At 36.4% G+C, this 23,284-nt stretch overlaps 1 protein-coding gene and 1 long non-coding RNA gene across 2 annotated transcripts in view; one reads left to right on the top strand and one right to left on the bottom strand.

Annotated features, from left to right (window-relative positions):
* Positions 1 to 23,284, top strand: part of LOC136359509 (uncharacterized) — a 515,416-nt gene that overhangs the window by 174,434 nt on the left and 317,698 nt on the right. The gene's annotated exons all lie outside the window — the stretch shown is intronic.
* CENPF (centromere protein F) overlaps positions 1 to 23,284 on the bottom strand; it is a 33,904-nt gene that overhangs the window by 1,784 nt on the left and 8,836 nt on the right. The window contains 22 exon segments of the mRNA XM_066316185.1: positions 1,561 to 1,754; positions 3,001 to 3,480; positions 4,185 to 4,371; positions 5,673 to 5,834; positions 6,586 to 6,647; positions 6,650 to 6,736; positions 6,739 to 6,760; positions 7,786 to 7,939; positions 8,477 to 8,555; positions 8,558 to 9,379; positions 9,382 to 9,810; positions 9,813 to 10,313; positions 10,316 to 10,396; positions 10,399 to 10,768; positions 11,268 to 11,815; positions 11,818 to 12,147; positions 12,150 to 12,374; positions 12,377 to 14,704; positions 15,191 to 15,326; positions 17,944 to 18,066; positions 19,572 to 19,700; positions 21,183 to 21,308. Of these exon segments, the coding sequence (XP_066172282.1) occupies positions 1,561 to 1,754; positions 3,001 to 3,480; positions 4,185 to 4,371; positions 5,673 to 5,834; positions 6,586 to 6,647; positions 6,650 to 6,736; positions 6,739 to 6,760; positions 7,786 to 7,939; positions 8,477 to 8,555; positions 8,558 to 9,379; positions 9,382 to 9,810; positions 9,813 to 10,313; positions 10,316 to 10,396; positions 10,399 to 10,768; positions 11,268 to 11,815; positions 11,818 to 12,147; positions 12,150 to 12,374; positions 12,377 to 14,704; positions 15,191 to 15,326; positions 17,944 to 18,066; positions 19,572 to 19,700; positions 21,183 to 21,308 (7,575 nt within the window).

Genomic DNA, 23,284 nt, shown 5'->3' with positions numbered 1-23,284 from the left:
TGCAATTTGCTATAACCCTGACTATGGTCAGCAAGAGTTTACAACAAGCTCACACCATGCTGGCAGGTGGTTACTACACAGCTGTCTGTGGCCAAGGCTTCCTTTCTTTTTTGCACTACTCAGATTCTTTACAAGCAATACGATTTGTTTCTAAGGTTATAGGGAAACAGACATAAAGGAGTATAAATAAAATTTATTGGCATCACTTAATGAAACAGTAATAAAACACAGACCTCCAGGCAATGTCTGTAAGAAGCAGCAACTCTAGGCAAGTGGGGTGATTATCCCTTGAAACAATGTACACAAATCCCGCAGATTCACTCTCACTGCAAAACACCAATTTCCTATTGCTATAGCTCCAAAAAATTATGGGTCTGACCTGATTTGTTTTCCCAGTGGTGCTTTCTGGCCTAAAAAGCTATACATCCACTAAACTGTGTGGCATTTGCCTTTACTTACTTTACTTACTTGCCTTTACTTACTCTATATTCTAATACAAAATAACTTTTTTTAAAAAAAAGGAAAGAAAAAAAAGAAAAAACCCAAAAAGCTATGGGCAAGATTCTGGTCAAAGGAATTTGATCACAAAAGATTGTCAAAAAGAATACTTTTGTGTAACCCGGCAAATTGGAAGGATTTTTATCTACTGACATATTTCCGCGTAGCCCTAATACAAAGAGCTAGCAATAGCTATTCTCTTACTGCTCAAATTGAGATAACTTGGTTACAAACTTCAGAGGATGTTTTGGATGGCAAAAAGTTTATTTCTGTCCTAAGGTTGGAACAATTTTCTATAATCTGCCAACTATTTGCATCATCTTAGAAAGAACACATTGCTCTGATGTACTGTGAAACATGCAGCAATGTGTTTATTACTGAAAATACAAAGTTAATGTAAATTTCAGTTACTAACCTTTTCTTAATAACAATCCACATTCAAAATGTAACTGTGTAGTATTTATTTGTTTTGATAACACCGAAGTCTGGTAAGCATGAGCAAGCTGGCCTAGTGGAAGGTGTCCCTGTTTGTGGCAAGGAGGTTGGAATTGGCTGACCTTTAATGTCCCTTCCAACACAACCCATTCTTTGTCATCCAAATACTCCCTATTTACATGTTTAATAGCCTCTCAAATATCTGCAGTTATTCTATAAATTCCAAGAAAAGCTGTTTGCAGAAAACTTCAAGCTCAGAGTCCCAGAGGTTAGTCTTTTTGGTGGTTACTTTCTTTGCAACCTAAGAAGCCACTATATAAAGAATATCTGCTCTTTAATATCCATTATAATAAGTTGAAAATGTACCTGTATTGAATTTACATTTCTCACTGGTTGTTCCTATGAGCTCACAAATACCAGCACATGAACAATTTGCAGATTGCTACTATGGTCAAGACCTATGTCCTGTTTCAGTCATTCAGTATTTATGATCTTCTCTCCACTGTATTGTTGACGAACATGAAGAATGACATGTCCTCAAATTTACTTGGCAAGATGATTACATTTAGTGAATGGATTAAGTCTTCCCCGTGACTTTCACATCCAGAAAAAATTTTCCCAGGTTACCTTTTGTGGTTTGCTGCCACCAGGTGTCGAAGAGCGGCGCTCCCCAAGATAGCCTGGTCTGCACTTCTGTGAGTCCTGTGCAGGCAAAGGCCTTTTCTCACTTGAGGAAGTCAGGCGGGGACTGGATCTGAGGTGCAGTGTTGTTCTACGTAAAATGTAAGGGCTGACCTTGACATTGGGGATGTCAGCAAATCCTGAAAAATAAACAGCTTCTATAAAAACTAGCTAAAGCAATCACACTTCCTCAAATGGATTTCTTTTTTCACAATAGCAGTGAAATTGCTGATTAAAATAAATCATCTGTTCTACTGGAGAAGATAGAACAAAGAGACTGCTGAATAGATCTTGCATATTCTAAAATTCAAATGCAATACTTGGATATCACAGAACAACCATTGATTTACAACAGCAATTCTATAGGGGGAAAAAAAATCAAACAAGTGTTTGGTCTTTTTCTTTACAGGTACATTATTATGTGGAGAGTAATTTCAAACAGAAAACTAGTACCGGTTAATTCATGATACCATGACATGATGCTCTTGATTTTTAATACTTTTCTCTGTGTAGAACTGTTTAATTACAGACTGTTTATTATCTCTCTATCTAGCCTAAAAGTCAAACATGAACTGGCACATATATCCTCAGAACAGGGCTACTTTTAGCAGATATAGTAATGCTAGTAAGAAAGTGAAATGCAAATAATGTTTAGCCTTAGAAATCCTGACTTCTGGGAATGACCACCAAAGTTGAGGCTATTCAGTATCCCTATGGTTTGTCCTTTAATGATGGCAATTACATGAATTATAAAGGGCAACTTAATAGGTAGTTGAACTTACTTGATATTTTTCAAGCCTGATTTGTGCAGTCTTCTCAGTTACCCTCTGCTGCAGTGAACCCTTATAGGGAACACCAGGCTACCTAATTTCATGCCATTCATAGCAGATGGAAGTGAAGATGTAAATGTCTTACTGCTGTGGGCAAGTCAGTTTCAACTCTGGGAATTTTAGTTGAGTTAATGTTTTGCAAATTAACACACTTTTAATATACTGGTATTGAAAGAAATAAAAGTACACAAATAAACAAACACACCTGGGCTTCCCTACAAACACTAATACTCCCCAGTTTCTGGTCTCCAGTTGCCTCACTGCACGCTACACCTGCAAGTGAGGTGATGGTAGCACAGGAGACTGCCATGATCATTTAACTTTTAACAGAATGGGAGTTATTAATCCAACAGAAATGTGTTCTGCTGGTCTAGCACCAGCACTCCACAAAAGCTAACTTGGCACCAACTTCCACATCTCTCGTCGACTCCTTTCACCTTCCATCACTGTCACCAAAAATGCTTGCATACTCGTAGTGAAAGCCATTCAGCAAAGCAGAAGAGAAAAGCACACCTGCTTTGCTCAGAGAACATTTGCCTTTACAAGGCATAAATACCTTTTTGCACTATTTCTGGAAGCCCATCCAGGTCAGAGTCAGTGTTGTCCTGAGCCTGCAGATTTTGAGAGAGATTACACTTCCTTTTCTTTTTCAGTGAAGTTTCTGGGGCAGGAGATCTTGGTTCTCCATTTTCTTTCCTGCTATCTTCACATCTCTGCCTTTTACTTGAAATCTTAGTGGTATCTTCATCTGACCTTCTGTCTTTGACAGAGTGTTTGCTCTTCTCTGTTGATGACTTCACTGAATTCAGCAAAGGAGTGCTGACAGCATCACTTGCTCCCTGGTTCAGCTGAGTACTCAACAAACTGACTTGTGTTTTTAGCATCTCATTTGCTTCCTCTAGTTTATGATATTTAACAATTAGAGAGCAGTATTTCTCCAAGTTCTCATTTGCTTCTCTGGTCTTCACTTCTGTAGATTCCTGCAATTCTTCCAATTTTAACTTAATTTCTTCTGTAATGGCATTATCATCAGCATCTTTCAAAGAAAAACATGACTATTTATATAACTGACATAATAAAAGATTCATATGTAAGAATTTATAATGCAATGGCCACACATATTTTAATTACGCATGTTCTGTAACAGTGCAACTATAAAAAAAAAAGACTATGAAACAAATTCAGTAATGTGATAGATATAATAATGTCCCTGTTAAATAGAGAACAAATATGCAAATTTTGAAAAGAATTCTTGACCAGTGCATAGAGAAACATTTTCCCTCTCATTTTGTAATTTCTAAACACTCCATGTGCACCCTTAACTTGTTTTAAGCATCATTTACAATACAGTGCATCTCATGAGGTGAGCTAAAATGTTAAGAACAAAGCATGAGAATCAGAGGGAAAAATCCTGCTGGAAAATGATTAAACAACTTGCACACAAAACTTACTTAATAAGAAAAACGTCTCTTTTTCTTCAACAGCAAAAATGTAACATTTAGTGTATTTATTCAGAACCTAGTATTGTTTCTGAGAAGAGAAACAACAACTTTAAGAGAAAAAAAAAAGATTAGCTAGATTTTGAAAATATTTGACATTTGCACTTGGAATTTCTTATCCTGGTTAAGAATCGTGCTCTGTACTAGAGCTACATATTCAAGTGGGCATTTTAGGGAAAAAGAAAGTTTTACCGATTAATGCACCACTAAGAAAGCATTAAGAAAATCTAGATTCAGTTACCTTCTTTATTATGCTTTGCCATAGTCAGATTTTCCTTCTTTAGCAGCTCATCATGTTCAGCTAGTTGTCTCTGCAGCATTTCCTTTTCCTGTTCCAGCTGCTTGCAGGATTCCATCCACATCTGCACTTTACTGTGGGCATATTCATTTTCCTTCTTCAGCTGAATTATAATGTTACTATTATCAGCCTAAAAACCAAGAATTTTAGTTATTTCACTCTGGTGAAACATAATTCCTCCTTTTAAACATCATAATATCAAATGGAGTAATAGAATCACTGAAGTTGGAAAAGAGCTCCAAGATCATCAAGTCCAACCTTTGACCGAACATGACCATGTCAACTAATCCACAGCACTAAGGGCCACATTGAGTTGTTCCTTAAACTGTTTGAGGCATGGTGACTCCACCACTTCCCTGGCCAGCCCCTTCCAATGCTTTACACTGTTTCCTATAGCAAAGGAACTCTTCATAATATCCAACATGAACCTTTTATCCTCCCATTGGTCTGGTACCAACCTGCGTGCAAATACCACACAGCAGGCACAGCTAGGAGCCTTCTCTGCTCCACAGACACTACCATGGGTACTGTTTTCTAGCACATATCCCACAGGACTTGATCCTTGGATTGCTCTTATTAACCAAATTAACACCACAGTGGAGGGCCCTAAGAATAAAGAACCATTGAGCAAGATGAGTGTATTGTAATCCAGTGTTTACTTGCATGTAATTGATTGACTGTTTCTTCAAGAGTGTTATTTAGAGAGACACTAATTCTTGAAGTGGGAGAACAGGGTTGAAGCCAGAAATCAATCACAGACTGAATCAGCACTAAAAAAATGACGAAAAACATCCAGAAAACAAGAATAAGGCAGGGATAGCATTATTGGTACAGAAGTTCAGTATATGGACAGTGAAGCTTTACCTGGGCTACTAAAAAGCAAACTCAGAACATGAAGAACTGTTCCCAGTTATCAGTAGCTCACAGTATGTGGAGCTCATATTCCAGCATCCCTGAGAACAATTCTGTCAGAGAATTACACTAGTTAATAGCTGTAATGAGAATTCTATATAAAATGGAACTGAAAAAGCTGAATCAAGAGCAATCTATCAAGCCTAATGCTTAGGGATAGACCATGGAACGTTTTACCATCAAAGTAAATCACAAACAGAAAATTGAGGCTCTACAAAGTCTATTTGAGTGAATTCTAATCATGTTTTAGCTCAGCTAAAATGTTCACTGTAGACAATAGACTGCCATGTTTAGGGTCACAGAAACCAATTCTAGGTGATTTCAGTCATGGCACACAGAACATAATTTTTCTAATGTACATCAATAGTAACAATGTTTTCTCCAGGCTCTATGTTCTCTTTAGTGAAACAAAGGCTGTACCAAAATCAAGCCAAAGTTCTGGTTTCCAATCCTGTGTTTATTTTACTACACAGGGTCTGGAATCTCATGTAATTGGTCATACTTAGGGGTTTTTCTCACCTTAGTTTTTAGGAGTTCTCCTAAGGCTTGATTAGCTTCTTTAAGAGAATTATTTAGGTGTTCTTTATTTGACTTCAAATGCTCAATTTCCAATTTTTGTGAGCTGATAAAGCTCTCCAGTGAATTAATCTTCTCATGACAGGCCTCAATTTCTTCTTCGTTCTAGAGAAAGAAAATGTGCCTAATTACTATGATACAAAAAAGGACACTGAGTTGTATTTTGAAGATGTACCTAACAGCATATCATAAACCCACAGGAATTCCACAGCAAATTTAATAGTTATGTTTTGAGGACTTTAAAATTGAAAGGGCAATTTGTCGCAAGTATATATTTTGAATACTAGAATCTTGCCTCTAAGAAATCTGTCAGAAAAAAATCCATATTTCTACTATAACTTACTCTTACATCTACTTTATATTAATAAGAATGAAAACTATTAAAAAACAATTATAGTAAGTTATTTGCCTGTGTTCTACTTGCCTCAAATAAATGTTCACAGACATTTCTACGGAATAGTTGATGGCTCTTTGCATATAGCACATCTGACAAATGTATTTCCAACAAATTTGTCCTTATATTGTGCAGTGGTTAAATTTTCTTCTCTATTCCTACAAAAACAACCATTTCCTGGATTAAACATACTGTTCCTTTCCCTTTTTTAAGGTTATACTCCCAGTGAATTTTTATATAGATTAAATGCTAACTGATTTGTGAGACAAGTTCACTTTTAAGTGCTCACTATATGGAAAAAAGTTAATTTAACCCTTACTAAGTTCCAAGTAAGTATGTGTAGATTTTGGAAATATTCTTAGCAAAGATAAATAATTTTGCAATAGGATCAGCAAAGTTTTGTAAAATAGATAGAATTGAATTAAAAACTCACGGCAACTACTCTCCTTATTTCTGATTTACCTTTCTGTTTGTTTCTGTCAGAGCATCCTGATGCTCTTTCTCTGCTTGAAGTAATCTGTCTTATATCCTGATGTTTCTCTTTTAATTTCACTTTCTTTTTCTTGTAGTTGATTCTGGACGATCTCCAAACTCCGGGCCAGTTCATTTTTTCTGAAGTTGTTAGATGCAGCTGAATCTGTAAATAGTAATAGTACATTCCTTGGTATTTGGAATTATCTCAATGGAGAAAGAGTTTACCCCATTAAACTGTTTAAATCTGAAGCATCTTTGAGTTTCAAAAACAATTAGGTAAGAAAAAGGTATTTAACAGTGGCTAAATTCACTGTAATCAAAGAAAAGAACATCTAAACACAAAAGGTAGGCCAGAAAGCAAAGGAAGGTTTTCTTAAAGAAAACAAGTGCAAGTTTGCCACAGTGTTAAATCAAGCAGCACTGCCAAAATCGAAGCTTAACCTCTTCAAATGCTGTTCCCCTTGAGTGTGACTTGAGAGGTTAAGGGTCACTTTCCTCACCATCTTTAGGATCACAAAATTTTTTAAGCATTTTCATCCACTTATTAATAGTTTTTGGATAGTTGGCCTGTATTTCCATTTAGAATTTCTGAAAGTTGCAGAAATCCCTGTTCTTTTCCCAATCAAAATCCTCAACACCACAATGGAAACAAGCCAGTGGCTACAGAATTTTGTAAATAAAGTTAGGTCAGATAACTACAAACTGGTTTGAAGACTAATATTGTTTCTAAATAAGACCTAAAGTTGTCTAGATGATAAAACAGCCTCTTAGAATTAAGTGCAAACAAATTAAAAATAAAAGTTCTAAAACTGTTCTTCCTTGACTTTGTCCTGAATTACTTCAGCAGTTCTGAAACACTGAAAGTAGTTTTGAAAAATGTTTTATTTCTTATCTGACCTCCTCAGGCTGATGATAGAAAGCCTGAAGTAGAGAATTTCTCAATATTGAAAAATGTCAGGGTAACCAGCAGTGGCCTTTATGCCAAGAAAACATAGTTTGGATGGAAGGAAGAGGGGAAAAAAACTATTAAGTAATCATTTTATCTCAGAAGAGACATTTTTTTGAAATTTGGAAGCAATAACCTCTAATACTGTACACTATCACAGACTCCCTTGACCAGACTCCACCCATGTATTGTACTTCAGCATCTGACCCTCCACACAAAATACTGTAGATGGAGTAACTTACTTTGTTCTTTTCTGAATGCTCTTGAACACACTGCATTTCTTCAGCAAGCTTATTTCTTTCTTCCTGTAATTTGGCAATCTTCTGTTCAGTATTATTTAGCTTGACTTGCAGCTCAATTTGACTTTCAGTCAGTTCATTTACCTGAAATAAAATTCTCCAGAATTATTTTTAGTTCAGGTGTCATGTCCTCCACAGAATGTACTTATATGTAACAGTTTCTAAGATGGATTATTTTCTTTCCATACTTGGTCAAGTTTTAAGCAAGAATCACAACAGGGTAATGTTTTCATCTGGCAAGTGCACTATTGGTGTTTCACTTTCTTTGGAGCTTCCAAAGTATTTATTCTTGATATCAAAAATCAGCCACCAGATACAAATTTTGTTCTTCCTCCTTTTCTTCTGCAGGAAAGAGGAAACTATCCCACAGTACTTGATTGCTTAAACTTCTATGTCTACTTTCAAGCTACCTTCTCATTCATCCTACACAAAACAATGCCCTGCTTTCCAGCTTGGTAACTTCAATGAAAATTTATGATTGTATGGAAAACAATTTTAAAAATAGGATGTTTCTGGCAAAAGTCTGAGGTTAAAATTATTTTAGGATTTAATTTATTAAGGAAGTGGTAAACCCAGGGGACACTTTATCCTTGCTCCTACAAGGGGAACTCTACCCTAATGGAAATCAAATTACCTTTTACATAGATTGCTCTTTTCACAAAGTGTAGATTCCAGTTCCTTCTCAAGGTCCTTATAAGACATTTTTAGAACATCAGGATATCTAAAGAGGTTTCACCATCAGAAAAATGTTGCTTCTTCAGATTCAACTCAGCAATCAGTTTCTGCAGCCTCTCTTTTTCCTGATGCCAGCATTTAAGTTCATGCTGCATGTGAGTCAGCTGCAAAGACAGTGCTTTTGTTTCTTTCACCTCCTTTTCAAGACAGCTATTTTCCTGCACCTTTTCAATGAGTTTTTGTTTACAATCTATTACTTCTTGAACAAGTACTTCCCTTGCTTGATCCAATTTGATGTTTTCATTTTTTATTTCCTGACATTCCTGTAACAGAATTATTTTATCTTGCTCAAGACAAGCCACCTGATTAATCAAGACTTGCTCTTTTGCTCTAGCATCTCTTTCCTCCTTGCATGAAAACTCTAATTTCTCAGTTATATCTTTGAGCTCAGATCTCAGCAATGCCACAGTATTTTCAAACTCATCTTTGATTTTTATCTTTTCTTCCTCCTTTTCTTCCAACTGTTTTGCTGAAGTCAAATTTGAAGACTCCAGTTCAAGGAATCTTTCTTGCATGTCTTTTAAATCTTTAGCCAAACATTCTTTTTGTGAAGTGAGGACATCAATTTGTAAGTTAGAACATTTCAGCTTTTCAGTCATCTCTTCCATCTCTGTTGCTAATGTTTCTGCCTCTGCTTTGGCAGTCTCCAACTCCACAATTGTGTCTTCTAGATTTTTCTCTGACATCTCCAATTCCCTTTCAAGCCTCTCTATTTTATCCTGAAGCGAGTCAGCTTTCCGTTCATTGTCTCTCAGCTTTTCAGCAATGTGACGTTTTTTCTTCTCATCAGACTCGATTTTACTTTCAGCTTCTCAATTCCACATCGCAATTGGTCTGCTTCTTTCTGTGCTGCACTGAGTCTTGCAGCAAGTTCTCCTTTTTCCATTAACAAGCTTTCCAAAGATTTGGAAAGCTTTGAATTTTCCATTTCTGATGAACCTAATTTATGCTGCATCGTTACCAACTCTCTTGCAATCAGCTCTTTTTCTTTCTTTGAATCTGCTGCTTCATTCTCAAATTTTTCTTTTTCTAAGGTGAAAGATGCAGCATCATGTTCTAAACTTTGCAGCTTCTGAAGAAGACAATCTTTTTCATTGGATAACTGATTTACATCAGATTTTGCAGCCTCAAGCAAATTTGCTTTTGTCCTCACTTCATCTTCTAACCTTCTAATTAATCCAGTAGAATCCATTTCAGTTAACTCCCATTCTTTTAATTTCTCTTGTAGCTTTGATACTTCTGATCCAACTCTTTTTTGCTTTCAGACAAAATACTCAGTTCTTGGGCAATATAGTTTCTTTCAGCTGTGACTGAAACAAGGTGCTTTTGAAAGCCAGAAATAGTTTTCAGATTAACTTCTCTCTCCCTTTCTAATTGTTGACATTTTGCCTGAAGCATTTCAATATCATGCTCTATGAACAAGGCATGGTTCCCAATATTAACTTGCTCAGATTTGGACTCCCCCCGTTCATTTTCAGCTGCAAGAAACTGTTCCTGACCAGCTCTCTTGGTTATTTCTACATCATCAAATGTGTCTGCTGCATTAGGCAATCTAACTTTACATATCTCCAGCTCAGAATTTAGGCACTCGGGTTCTTTTTGTAATGAGACTACTTGAAGATTTAATTCCTGCTTATTGACAGAAACTGATCTTTGGTTTCCTTTATGCCACAGTTTTCTTCCTTAAACGGCTAGAGTAGCTTCCTCCAGTTCTGCAAAAGCTGAGCTATTTGAATTATTTGTGCCTCCTGGAAGTTCATCTCTAAGTTTGATTGCTCAACTTTTATTTTTAAATCAACATGATTTGAGTTTTTTCTGTCTCATAGTTCAGCTTCAAATTTTCAGTAGTCTGTTGTTCTGCCTCTTCCTGAAGCATTTCAGTGGTTATTTGATTTTCACAGAAATACCCAGAACACAAAACCCTACTAATGGAAAATGACAATGCGCTGGTACGGTCTGAGGGGCTGGTTATTTTCCCTGATGTATTTTTACATTCATGTTCTCCAGAAATTTTCTCTGTGTAATCTTCTATTAATCTTGCTTCAACAGTCTCAGTTTCGTTTTCACACCCAGAGGCATCTCCTGCAGCCATTTTCTCAATGGGGATTATTTTAAGATTATTGTTTTTCAGAGCTGAGTTTTCCACAGGCATTCTCAATCTAAAAGGACTATTATTTTCTTGTTCTATGTTCTGCAAGGAATAAGAACCAATCAATTAAAAAAAAAAAAAAAAGGGGGGGGGAAGAATACATATAAGAAAAAACAAGGTAGGTTTTAAAACTTTACAACTAGCAAAGCTCTTGCTCTTATGCAAAATAAATAGACATTATCCCTCTCTACTTCACACTCTCCTTTCTTACAGAAAGGATTGACACTTATTTATATCTTTGGCCAAAAAGTTTTAAAGATATTGAGGGAGAAATTTCAAATTAATTTGCTGAAAGATTATGTGCAAAGATACCACATTGTTTTGTATTTTGGGAAAATAGGTGTCTACATGACAAAGTGAACTATTAGTATTACTAGAGGGACAAAAATGCACAAGTATGGATTATTATTCTTTTTTCTCCAAAAAATAGTACTGCTTCTGTGGGGCACAATTTTAAATAGATTTTACTGCAAAAATTCTTTTTGAGTGACCACAAATAAAAGGATTACATTAAACTCATTTGCATGACAGCATTACTTACATTTTCAATATCTGTGCACAGCAGTGAATGAGAACTTAAATCAAGGACCTGTAGTTGGAGTCTTGCTGCTTCCAGCTCCAAAGAGAGATTCTCAGTTTGTTTTCTTTCTGCTGCCAGTTTGCCCTCCATTTCCATAGTCACAGTATTCAGCTTCTGCTGCCATTCTTCCTTTTCAGATAGATTTTGCTGTTTGAGATGATCTATTTCTTTCCTTTCAGAAAGTATAACTTCTTTCAGCTCTTGTATTTCCTCATTTTTCATATTCTCTTGAACATGAAACTGATCTTCAAGCACCTTGATGGCCTTCTCATATGTCTGACAGAGCATCTGAAGTTCTTCAATTCTATTTTCAAGGTTAGATTTTCTTGGAATAATACTCCTGAGCTCTCTAACAGAGTCCAAATTGTGATCATTATGACACTTTTCAATCAAAACTTCTCCTGCATCCTCTGAAATTACTTCTACAGAGCTGTCTGTCTGATTAATTTCCTCCGTCCATTTGCATGAACCATTGTTGTGGGAATCAACCACCTCACTTACTTCTAACAACAGCGATTAACAGAGAGGTCTGAGGAAGAATCCGTTGCCTTAGTTTCATCTAATTTAGGCAGAATGTCATCTTGGCTGGATGACAGTGACACTTGCACAGAATCTACACGAGCACTGCTCAGACTTGTTGACAACAAAGAATTTTCTGCTTTCAATATTTCAATACAAGACTGCAGCTCACGTATCTTTGAGCTCATACTACAGTGCTGTTCATACAGTTTCAGGTGTTCATTCTGGAAAGTCAAAAGCTTCTCTCTTACTTCAGCAAAATGTACTTTAACTTCTTTGCTGGACAATTTTAAATCTTCATACTCAGAAGAACTGCATTCTTAAGTCTGAGGGACATTTCCTTATTATCAGAACATATTCTCAATTCACTATTATCACTTTGATCCATAAGTTCATCAGGAAGAACAGCTTTCTCAGCTTTTAAATTGCTATCTGCATTCATGATAGCATCTTTCTCTTCTTCCTCAATACCTGTGGTACCACTGGTTTTTGCATCTTTGAATCCAGAGGCTAAAGCAGTGTTTTCACTCTGCAACCTCTCACACATTTCTCAAGCTCACTCAGCTGGTTTATTGTTACCTGCAAAGAGGATGCCAGCAACACTGATGAAGGATTTTCATCTATTCCTCCTTTGCCACAATCCTGGGAAATGTCACCGCCATTATACTCCAATGAGTGGCCATCTTCCTCTAATACTGTAAGCGAAGAATCTGCAGTTTTCAGTTCTTTAACAGACAGTAGTTCTTGCTGCAGTCTCTCTTTCTCTCTCACACTTTTCTCAAGTTCTACTTCCATACCTTTTAAAGCAGTCTCCAGTTGCATAATTTCTAACCTGCAGTTCTCTAGTGAGAGTTCGCTATCCTCAAAATCCATTTGAAGAAGCTCAAGTTTAACCTGGTATTTATTTAGCTCAATGTCCTTTTCTTCCACGGATTTTCTCAACTGTTCTGAACAAAATCTCTGTTCACAATTAACGTTGCACATTAGAGGTTCATTTTTTGTTGGTAGTTTCTTCCCCAGTTGCTCCTTTTCTTGAAATACAAGGCCACATTTCTCTTGCATTGTATTTTGTGTTGTCCTGACATTCAACTTTTCTTGGCTTAAACGGTCAAGCTCCACAGAAGGCACATGTTGGATGTTGGAAAATTCTGACTGAAGTTGCTGAAGTTCATGAACCAAATCCTTTTTTACTTCTTCTGAGGCTATTAGCTTATGTAAGATATCATTGTTCTCACTAAGTACCTGTTTCTCTTGATCTAATTTTGCTCTTTTTTCATCTAATTCAATTGTCTGCTCTCTTAGAATGTTCATAATTTTTCCATTTTCTTCTTCTACTGATTTATACTTCGCCTGCAAAACTTCAAGCTCTGTTTTGATTTCTTCAGTTCTTGATTCAATACGCTGTCTTTCCTCCGCATGCTTTCCAGACATTTCAGAAATTATTTCTTCTCTTTCTTTTAAACTATCAAAAATATTTTTATTTGCCTCCAGTAAAGTTATTTGTTCTTGCTTTAAAGCACTGCTTAAATCCTTAAGGGCTGTGTTTTCTTCAGTAAGTTCACTGATTTTTTTACTGTATGAGCAAATCATTGAGGACATGTCCTTCTTCTCTGAACCCCATGTTTCAGACATGAGTTTCAGCTGTCTCAGTGAATCCTCAAGCAATTTATTATTGATCTTTAAATCCTGTAGCTCAACTTGGTTGTTTTCTAATCTTCCATTCAGAGTTTGCAGTTGCATGTCCTTTTCCTCAAGAATAGCTGTGGTTTTTTCAACTAATTCCTGACGTGCTGAAATACCTGCTTGCAAGTTACTCATGTGCTCCTCAGTTTCTGTCACGAAGTTTTTGTGCATCTGTTCTACTGCAAATAACCTTTGTTCTGTTTCATTCTTTATTTGCAGTAAGTCTTCATACTGCTGCTGCTGATTTGAATTCAGCTGCTTTTGAGCCACTAAAGAACTCTCAAGAAAAGAGATCTGCTCTTGTAAATTGGCCAGATCCTTAGTTTTTCCCATTTCTAGATGAGCTCTTGCATGTCCATGATCCTCAGTGTTGGAGTCAGTTGCTGCAAATGGCATATTATCTAAAGGAGTCTTATCCTGTCTGCTTTGTAAATTAACTTGTCCATCTTCTGTAATTTCTGAAGTATCTTTTGCTTTTACAAGGCAACAGATTTTTTCATATTCACCAAGCAGGTCATGATAGCACTGCTTCCTTTGCAGTCCTTGACTTGCTGCCAGCTGTAACTTTTCTTCTACACCAGCAACTTGGTTGGTGAGCTGCAATATTTTACAGGACATATTTTCGATCTCTTTGCAGTACTTTTTATCAGAACATTCTGCTTTCTGCTTAAGTTCATCAAAAGCTTTTTTTTGTTCTTCTAATTCTGCACTTTGACATTCCAGCATATCTTTAAGTTCTCTAATCTCTGTGGATTTTCTGTCACTTTCAGCTTGCATAATTTTAAGTTTCTCACTATGCTCATGATTTTTGCTTTGCTGACTTTGAAGAGAACTCTCCAAGTCATTAATATGAGCCAGCATACCTTCCTTTTCAGACATAAGTTTTTTTATAAGATGATCACTTTCATTTTTCCATTGAGAAAAAGCAGTAGCCTCTTTCTGCAATTCTTCACATTCTATCTGCTTTAATTCAAGGAGTCTCTGCAAAACTTCTGATTCTCCCTCCATCTTACTTATTTTACAGTCTTGTTCTTTAATATGATTATCTTTTTCCTTGAGGAGACCTTGGGTAGACTCTTGTTGCTTTTCCATGTCAGCTATAGCTATTTTCAGGTTCTCCAGTGAGCGTGAGCTCTCTTGCCTTTTAAATTTCTCTTCCAGTAACTTCAGCTCCCCTTCCTGAACAGCATTCTTATCTGTAGAAAAAAATACCATCAAATCTTTGCCATTCAATGCTGGCAAGTCTACTGAAAACTTTCTATATGAGGTGTTACTACTTACTTTTACTATTTTCAATTCTAATTCTGCTACAAAGCAGACAGGAATAACTCTTCAGTTATATCACTGAAGGATGTTTATATTACTTTAGGCTATCAGGCACTACACACAGTCAGCTTTCCATAAAAGAACTGCAAAACAGAAGTTTTCTATTTCAAATAGGTTTTATGAAAACAAATTTGCTGATAGGTTCAGTACACTGATTATTTTCAAAACAGCGTGTCTTCGGGAACCATATTTGTTCATAGTCAAAAAAATTTCTTTTCATTGACAACAAACTCAATGTTCTTAAAAAACAATAATCATGTCCCCCAGCAGAAACTTTTTACTTAATTCACAATGAAACTTACAGCATTGCAGGAAACATTCAGAAAGAGTTCTGTAAATTCAAAATCATAACTCACTTTTCAACTCTTCTGCAAAATTCTGGCTTTGCTTTAGAGATTGCTTGATCATATTCAGTTCTTCTTCAAGCTGGTGGATTTCTTGCCTTTTCTTTTCAAGTTGAGAGTTGAGAAGATTTTTCTCCTGCTTCACTTCCTAAACCAAAACCAAATAATGCTGTATTTCATGTAAATTGATAAGAAGATCAATGGACTCAGTTCATTTAAAGATATTCCATTAGATCCTGTTAAGACTTTGGGCATCTATGCCTGGGTTCCTAAGCACTGCTTGGAAACACAGGCTGAATTTTTTATTCTTAACAAATTGACAGCACCTGAGAGATGCTGCCAGTTGATGTAGTCAGCATGCTCCTTGTTGCCACAGAACAAACAGCTTCACACGACCTCACAGAGAGACGAGACAGGACAAATTCTACAAAATGAGCTTGACGAACAAGGGCTGCTTTTCCAAAGCAGCTTGATAAACAAATCCCTGCAATGGCATCAAAATTAACATGAAATATGTAGGTCAGATTTCAGCTGTCATCTCATGTAGAGACAAGTTCTGTTTCCACTGCACATCAACATGGCAACACTGGTCAAGTTTTATTTAGAAGTGCTTACACTTTCAGATGGTTGCTTTGCAATTAGCACCTTCTATCAAATAAATTGATTTTAAAAAACTCCAAACAAGCAAACAAAACACACTATTCACCACCACTAAAAAAAATACTATGTAACTACATTACACCCAGGAAACCAAATAAAAGTTCTTTTAAAGACACTCATCCTTGTTTTCCAAACTCCTGTGCTCTGGACTATTCTGGCACAGAACTGTCTTGGCCTGAATTGAAACAGACTGTCAATTATTAATCCATTTACTACTAGCAGATAGGCATCCTTTCACAACAGCCAAGCTCGAGAAATAGAAAAGTCTGAATGAAAAAAATTAAAAGCTTGCTGGCATGGCAGGGTTGTTTTTGCAACAACATAAATAAATTACCCTCAGAACATGATTAAAATTGTCACTGTCACTAACAGTTGCCTCCTGTTCTACTCACAGCCTTTGCTACCCACAGTTTGGAAAACAATCCAGTTACATATCCATTGCAATGAATAAGTTTTGTAGCAATCGTAATAAATTTTCAAAGATGTCCAAGCATCTAAACCCCTTGCCTTCAAAGCTGCATGTACAGATGCAATACAAGTACATGAAATAAATTAAGGCATTCATTACAAAACCTAGAGTGATGTATGGAAAGAAAAACAAACAAATTTAAGGAATTAAAATGGCTGAAAGGTCCAATTATTTCCATTTGGTGCAAACATTCCCAATATCCATAGAATCATATAATGGGTTGGAAGGGACCTTAAAGGTCATCTAGTTCCAGTCTTCCTGCCATGGGCATGGACATCTCTTGCTAGACTGGGTATGGAATTTTTTCCTAGTGTCTAATCCAAACCTGCCCTCTGCCAGTTTGAAACCACTTCCCCTTGTCCTGTCACTACATGCTTTTGTAAATAGCCATTGTCCATCTTTCTTGTAGGTTCCCTTCAGGGACCTGAGGGCCACAATTAGGTCACCCCAAAGCCTTTTGTCCTCCAGACTGAACAAACCCAATTCTGTCAGCCTTTCCTTGTAGGACAGGTGCTCCATTCCTCTGATCATCCCCTTGGTGGCCTCCTCTGGACATGCTCAACAAGTCAATGTATGACAGAGAGCCACTCAGCTGCACCAAAACCATGCAGTGCTGTTCTAACCACAGTCACATTCCAATAGCTGGGAATGTTTTCAGACATTGCAATCTACCAGCAAGAACATACCTAAATTTTCACAATTTACTAAACCCATACAAATGTTTGTGATGATCTGAACAAAAGCCGCCTATTTTTACTTAGACTTTTGCAGAGAATTTTGAAGGTAATTTTTTAGCAGAGACTATGGCAGGTTATTTTACATCTGCTAACGACAACGGGCAACAAGCAAAATGAGAATGTTTAACAAAACCTAACTGTGACACAGAGTACGTAGGTATGCAGCTGTTTTTCCTACTTACTGCTGATTTTCCAAATAAAGGATAAAATTTGCATTGAGAGGTCTCTCGTGGCAAAACTGTAACAATTTCAAGGGTAGCTGCTCTGGTTGCCACCAAAGCAAAACAATGTGACTGAGAAGACAGATGAAACTTTAAAGTGAAAAGGTTTCTGAACGTGTGAGTGAAGTAGTTTGGCAGCATAGGGAAACTTCCCTGAATTTACCTTCATTTGGGAGAAAGTCCAATGAATATACAGTGCTGAAAAAACTGTCTTATTCTGAGAGATGTATGTTTTTTAAAAAAGACGATATAGCTTTTGTACAAAATCCCTGAGTCAAATCCCTGAATCAAAGCAGCAGTCAATGATTCTAGAATTTACTTTTAAAATCAAACATACATTTTATTATTATTCGATTTTTATTTCAGAACCAAAAGCAAGAATCCCTTGAAAGAAAATCTATTTTTTTAAAAGTAAGTCCAACATGAACTAGAACCATATCATCAGCATTACAGCAATGAATCCTAACCACACAGCTAAATCCAGAAACCACATTAATGTTAGGTAATGCCTCATTTGTTGTTCCAACTAGGATGAGTCATTAAGATAGTCCACAAAAGTGTTTAAAGATTGCTTATGAGGAAAAACACAATTGTGAGCAAATGCTCTAGAGTATTAAGTGTTTACAAATTGCTGATTTATGGTATTAATTCTGCCAAGTACTCCTCAGCATTGCTCACCTGAAAGCTTCTTGTCAGGTCAGCTTCCTTAGCCTGGGCTGCTGATAGAGCCTGCTCTGCTCTGCACAACTTCTGGGTGAGATTGTTGGTGTCATGTTCTAAGCGTTGTTTTGCTGCCATTACCTGGAAAACCAACATTGTAATCAGGGCATGACTTCTTTCTTTAAACTCCCATTCCTGAACTCAAGATTCTGTTACAAAATGAAACTATATTATTTTCTCCTATCATGAACCCAAGGCTTGTTTTACTGTTGTTTGAAGAAAAGCTGCTTATTGCCTTTCCACTCCTTTGCTTCTGACCAAAAAGATGGGATGTCATTTCTGTACTGTCTGAAATAAGATTAATTCATCATACTTGCCACTAAATCATCACAATGATATCTGTAGGATAGAAATGAGATTGGAATACAATTGCCTTTTTGAAAAGCTGTGTGAATCAGAAAGTCAAGATCATAACTGCAATTACTGCTTTGTTGACACAGATGTTAAAAAATGAACAGGTTTTAACTCTTCCAAAAGAGTCCTAAAATGCTCGAAATTAAAACCAAGGAAATGACACTCGTGGGTCAAAAAAAAGAGTCTGTTCTGAAGTCATCAAGTAACAAATTACCTTTCTTCGAGAAAGAAGTAAAAGGCACTTGCTGTCCTCTCAAATAAATAAATTTTTCAGTAAGCATAAACAAAAGAATATGCATATATTAAAAAAAGCCTCTAGTAAAACTTTTGACTGAATGTAGTCCCATAGCTATATTTTTAAAATAAAACAAGCCTGCAAGAAAGCTGTTGGCAGTTTTAGAAATGATGTTTCAGTTCAAGCTGCCTGCAAATGGAGCTTCTCAATATAACTTTCAGGAACTTGTAGCCCGTTTTAGAAAATCAGTTCTGCTGCTTGAGAAATGGTCTTAAGGGCTTTTGGAGGCTTTTAAACATTCCTCTTTTCTGGTCACCCACTCCTGAGGCTTGTGCTGCTTTCTAACCTACTTAAAGTAGAGAGTTTGTGTCAACTAATGTGCTTTAATAGCAAGCTGCTGCCAAATCTGTGGAAGAGCTCCTTCATACTGATCTTCTTTACACAAGCCATCATACTCATCTATTTTGTGGAGAACCAGTTCAGGGAGTTAAACTGATAGCAAACACTTGGTTCTGTATACACATATGCTAATTTAAATGTAATATTTTCTTCACTCTTTTATCTCCTCTATCAGCTGTCTCCAGGATCACATGAAGAGTGCATGGCCAAGGTATATGAAAATGGGACTGTTTTTCCAAAGGGCAACGACCTGTTGGTCAGTAGCTCTATCATCAAACTACACCTCTGCATGGTTCATTTTTCACATGAAGCATCTTCTGTTCAGCCTGAGCTGCTCCTTTCTCAGATTTATTTTACCTGCACTGTCTGCATTTACAACTCCTTCCCTGTGAGAAGTGGACTAGCCACTAACTTTTAAACACCTCTAATTTCGGTAAGAAATGGTAAATACAAAACAACTAATACATACTGTAAAAACATTAATACAAGATGCCACATTAATTATTTTCTTGGTTTATGTGTAATTAAATTAAGGCAGTGCTGTTGAGACAACTAAGTACCACTCTAGTCACGGACTTCAATGCTAACAAAAGCCTACTTTGTCAAACTCTGCCTGCAGAACATTGAAGTCATTTTTGGCTTGCTGTAGCTCCTGATTCAGTTTGCTTCTTATCTGGTTGCATTGCTGATCCAGTGTTTGCAGGGAACGCTGCTGACAAGAGAGTTCCTAGAAAACAGTGTCAGAGAAGCAAAGAAATTAACACACGACCACAAGTCTCTACTTCGGTTATTGCAAAAATAACAGCCAATTTTTATCAGCAGGTACTGCCTGCTCAGGAACACTCATCTTACAGAGCAGTTTAAACCCAGCTTTGATTCAGGAGACAAATGCCACACAAGCAAGAATGACATTAACCCAATTTATGTCATCTGCTTAAGAACTTAATTACTGTAACATTCCTGTCACAGAAAGGGGAAAAACGAGTCTAAAACTAATGAAAGTAATACTGTTAAAATTTTTCATACTAAAGGTCAATTTCACGTAAGAATTACATTAAAGTACCAGTGGACAAGTTCATCTCTGCTATTACTCACCATATTATATTGTTGTTTTTTTCCCACAATAGTGCACAAATTTTATTGCAAGAAGATGTAATATAGAGCCTTTAAATAGGACTTGGCAGACTAATATTATAAATAAATGAACATTAAACAAACATTACAAGAACCTGTAACAGTTCACAGATCCTAACCATCGTAGAAAAAAAGAGAGCTGTTCTTAATTAATGGCCTTGCTCAACAACTTATAATGGCAGTATGTTGGCTTACGCATTATTCTTATGAAAGCATTTCTTTTAGCTAACTAAAAAAAGGAAAAACCAGGCCAGAAGGTTCATAGGCCTTCAACCCATCCTTTCATTAAAACAGTGATGCTATAACTAATCAAATATAAATATCAGTTGTTCCAATTACCATCTCTAGACAAGGTTCAGTATCAATTTGAGATCCTGAGGTAGCATCTAGACTAAAAGACTTTGTAAAATCACTTTTTCACTCAAGAGTGCTGGCCAGCAGCACTGTTTATCAGTTACCCCACCAGAACTCCTCTGCCAATTATCTTTTCTATCTGGACATCCCTTAGAGTACTAATATCAGTAATAATGTTGTTAATACTAAATATAACTTCATTACAGAAAATTCCCTCGGATAGTGCTACATTTTTTCTCTCCGCAAGAGCTGGCATGAAGGAAATGAAAGACACTTATGCTAATTGATTATATTAACATCTTCTGAGTATGAACCAAAATTAGAATAATGGAGATATAATCCTAAAGAAATTATTTTCTTCTGTGTGCAATGCATGCAAAATTAACTCAAATTCCACAGAAATACTTGACTTGGTTACAAAGTTTGAGCTCACATATACATAATTTTATGAAAAATGGAGCCTAGTTTCTCATGGATTTGTGTCTCATTCCATCTCTCAGACATGTTCTCTATTGTCCAGTGAATACCAACATAATCGTGCACCTCTCCACCAGCCTCACCCCACTATTCCAGTGTTTGTTTTCCATTCTTTCAATTACCTTTGCAACTTGTACCTCTCTGTCAAATGTGATTGCAACTAACAGAAAATCAGATGCACAACATAAGCCAAGTGATTTCATCGCCTCAGGAGGTCAAAGTTAAAAAGTTCTCCTTGCCTTACCTGTTGGCATTCCTTTTCCTTTGCCTTTATTTTCTGTTCTAAAGACTGACGAACACTCTCAGCATTTTGTCTTTGACAATTCAGCTCTTCTGACAATCGCTTCACCTTTTGCTCCAACATTTGGACCTATAATAATTTAGTTATCAATCAAAAGTGTTAAAGGTGCAAGTGATGTTTCATTTAACTATACTTAAGCCCTCACATAAAAAAGCCACTGCTGTTAGCTACTACAATTGTTCTAGCATTCATATAACCACAGTAACTTTAACTGGTACCATATAAATCCTTAGCAAACCAAAGTACAAAACCCATTCACTCTTCCTTATGTTAGTGAAAAAGTGTGTGCGTGTGTATATAGAAAAAGTATATATACTTTTATATATATTAGGTGTGTATGTGAATACGTAAGTGTATACACACACAATAGTAAAAACATCTTTAGATGATATATAAGATAACATACATTTATATATATTCAGATAATAAAAAAATCAATGTTTTTGGCAGTCTGCAGAAAGATGATACATCTGGCACTAAGAATAGATTGTATTTTCAGTATCACAGGTTGCTACAACTAAAGAGTGACTGCTAACTGCTAAGCAACTACATGTTTAGATTGAAAATAAACAGATATTCCACCGAATTTCAGAGTGATTCAGCAAGTTGATTTGGACAGAAGAAAAGAAGCAACTATCTTAGTTTATTATAACAGTATTTTTTTCAATTAAAAATAAAAAAAAATCAGTAGGCTGTGTCTAGGTTCACCTCACAGAGGTGCTATGTTTGAGGTCTGTGAATAATACCAGTAACAGAGAAGAGCACAAAGGGGGTTGCCAGGATTAAATCTGGGCTAAAAGGCATGAACTAAAATCTAAAATCTCAATGCAGTTCTACTTTCAAAGTCCAGCGTGGGCAGGCAGAGATCCAATTCCAGTGCAAGAAAGAAGAAAGAGAACAGAAAGGAGTCACCTTCAGATGGCAGGACCAAAGAAACCTCCTGGGGCAAGATGCACTGCACCTTAAGGATGGGCTGCCCCTCAATTCCAGTGTTGGCAAGTCCCACTTCTTGTCCGTCCCCAGGCATGTCTCTAGATACACAACCTCGCCCCTTCCCTTGGGCTGTTTTTAATTCCCTTTGATTCCTTAGTAAAACACTTCTACTCTTAAACCCATAGAAAATTAACAAGGGAAAAATTAAACACATAATACCCTAATCTTTTAGGAAATTGAATCAAGTAATCTTTGGAATCAGATAAATTAAAATTAAGCCCTTTTCAGAAAAATTGTGCTGTCAGACTGTCACTGTGCCTTCCCACAAACTCACCATGATGACAGTGCCTTTATGAAGTCAAGGGACTATGTCAGGTGTTTGATTTTCCCCTAAACCTAACAAGATTTCCCCTAAACTAGTTCCTCACAGAATTATCAATAGGCAAATGTTGCTGTCTCTCTGAGAAGGCAGAGTGATCAAGGTTTACATGCAAAGGTTTCTTTTTTAAGGGCTAATACAGGAGTTGTGGGAAACATTAGCTCACCAATATACTTAAGTAGCATGCACAAACTTGCTGACAAACACGGATCATTATTCTACAAAGGTAAGATACACACACAAACATCTTTTTCCCTATGCTGTAGATGAATCAAACTACTAGAGAAAAAAAGTTACAGGATAGATGAAAATGTGAAGATTCAAGGAATTATGTATGATGTCTGTGCATTAATTTCAAATTTGTTAAATGTTGCGAAAAGGAACTTTAGGAAGTTAATGCAACTTGATTATCAAGGAAAAGACTTGTTACCTTCTGCAGTTTGAATTACTTCAAGCACTGGCATTCTCCTTTTGTACATGACTATAAGCAAAAACCTGAACCATTTCAGATTTTTATGTGCAATTACATACACTCTAAATTCTAAACTACGCAAGTTGTACTAGTCTATCGATTTTTACTATGAATTCCAACTCCTTAGAATTAGGCTGTGAAATTCCATTTAGAAACTGCATAAATTCTTAATCTTGCATTGCATTTTTACCTAGACATTATTTAAAACAAGCAATTTACAATACAAGGACTAAGCCTCCACAACATTCTGTATTATAAGCA

Source organism: Sylvia atricapilla, chromosome 3 (assembly GCF_009819655.1).
Source record: "Sylvia atricapilla isolate bSylAtr1 chromosome 3, bSylAtr1.pri, whole genome shotgun sequence".
NCBI classification, from domain to species: domain Eukaryota; kingdom Metazoa; phylum Chordata; class Aves; order Passeriformes; family Sylviidae; genus Sylvia; species Sylvia atricapilla.
This window is presented reverse-complemented; position numbering and strand designations above follow the sequence as displayed.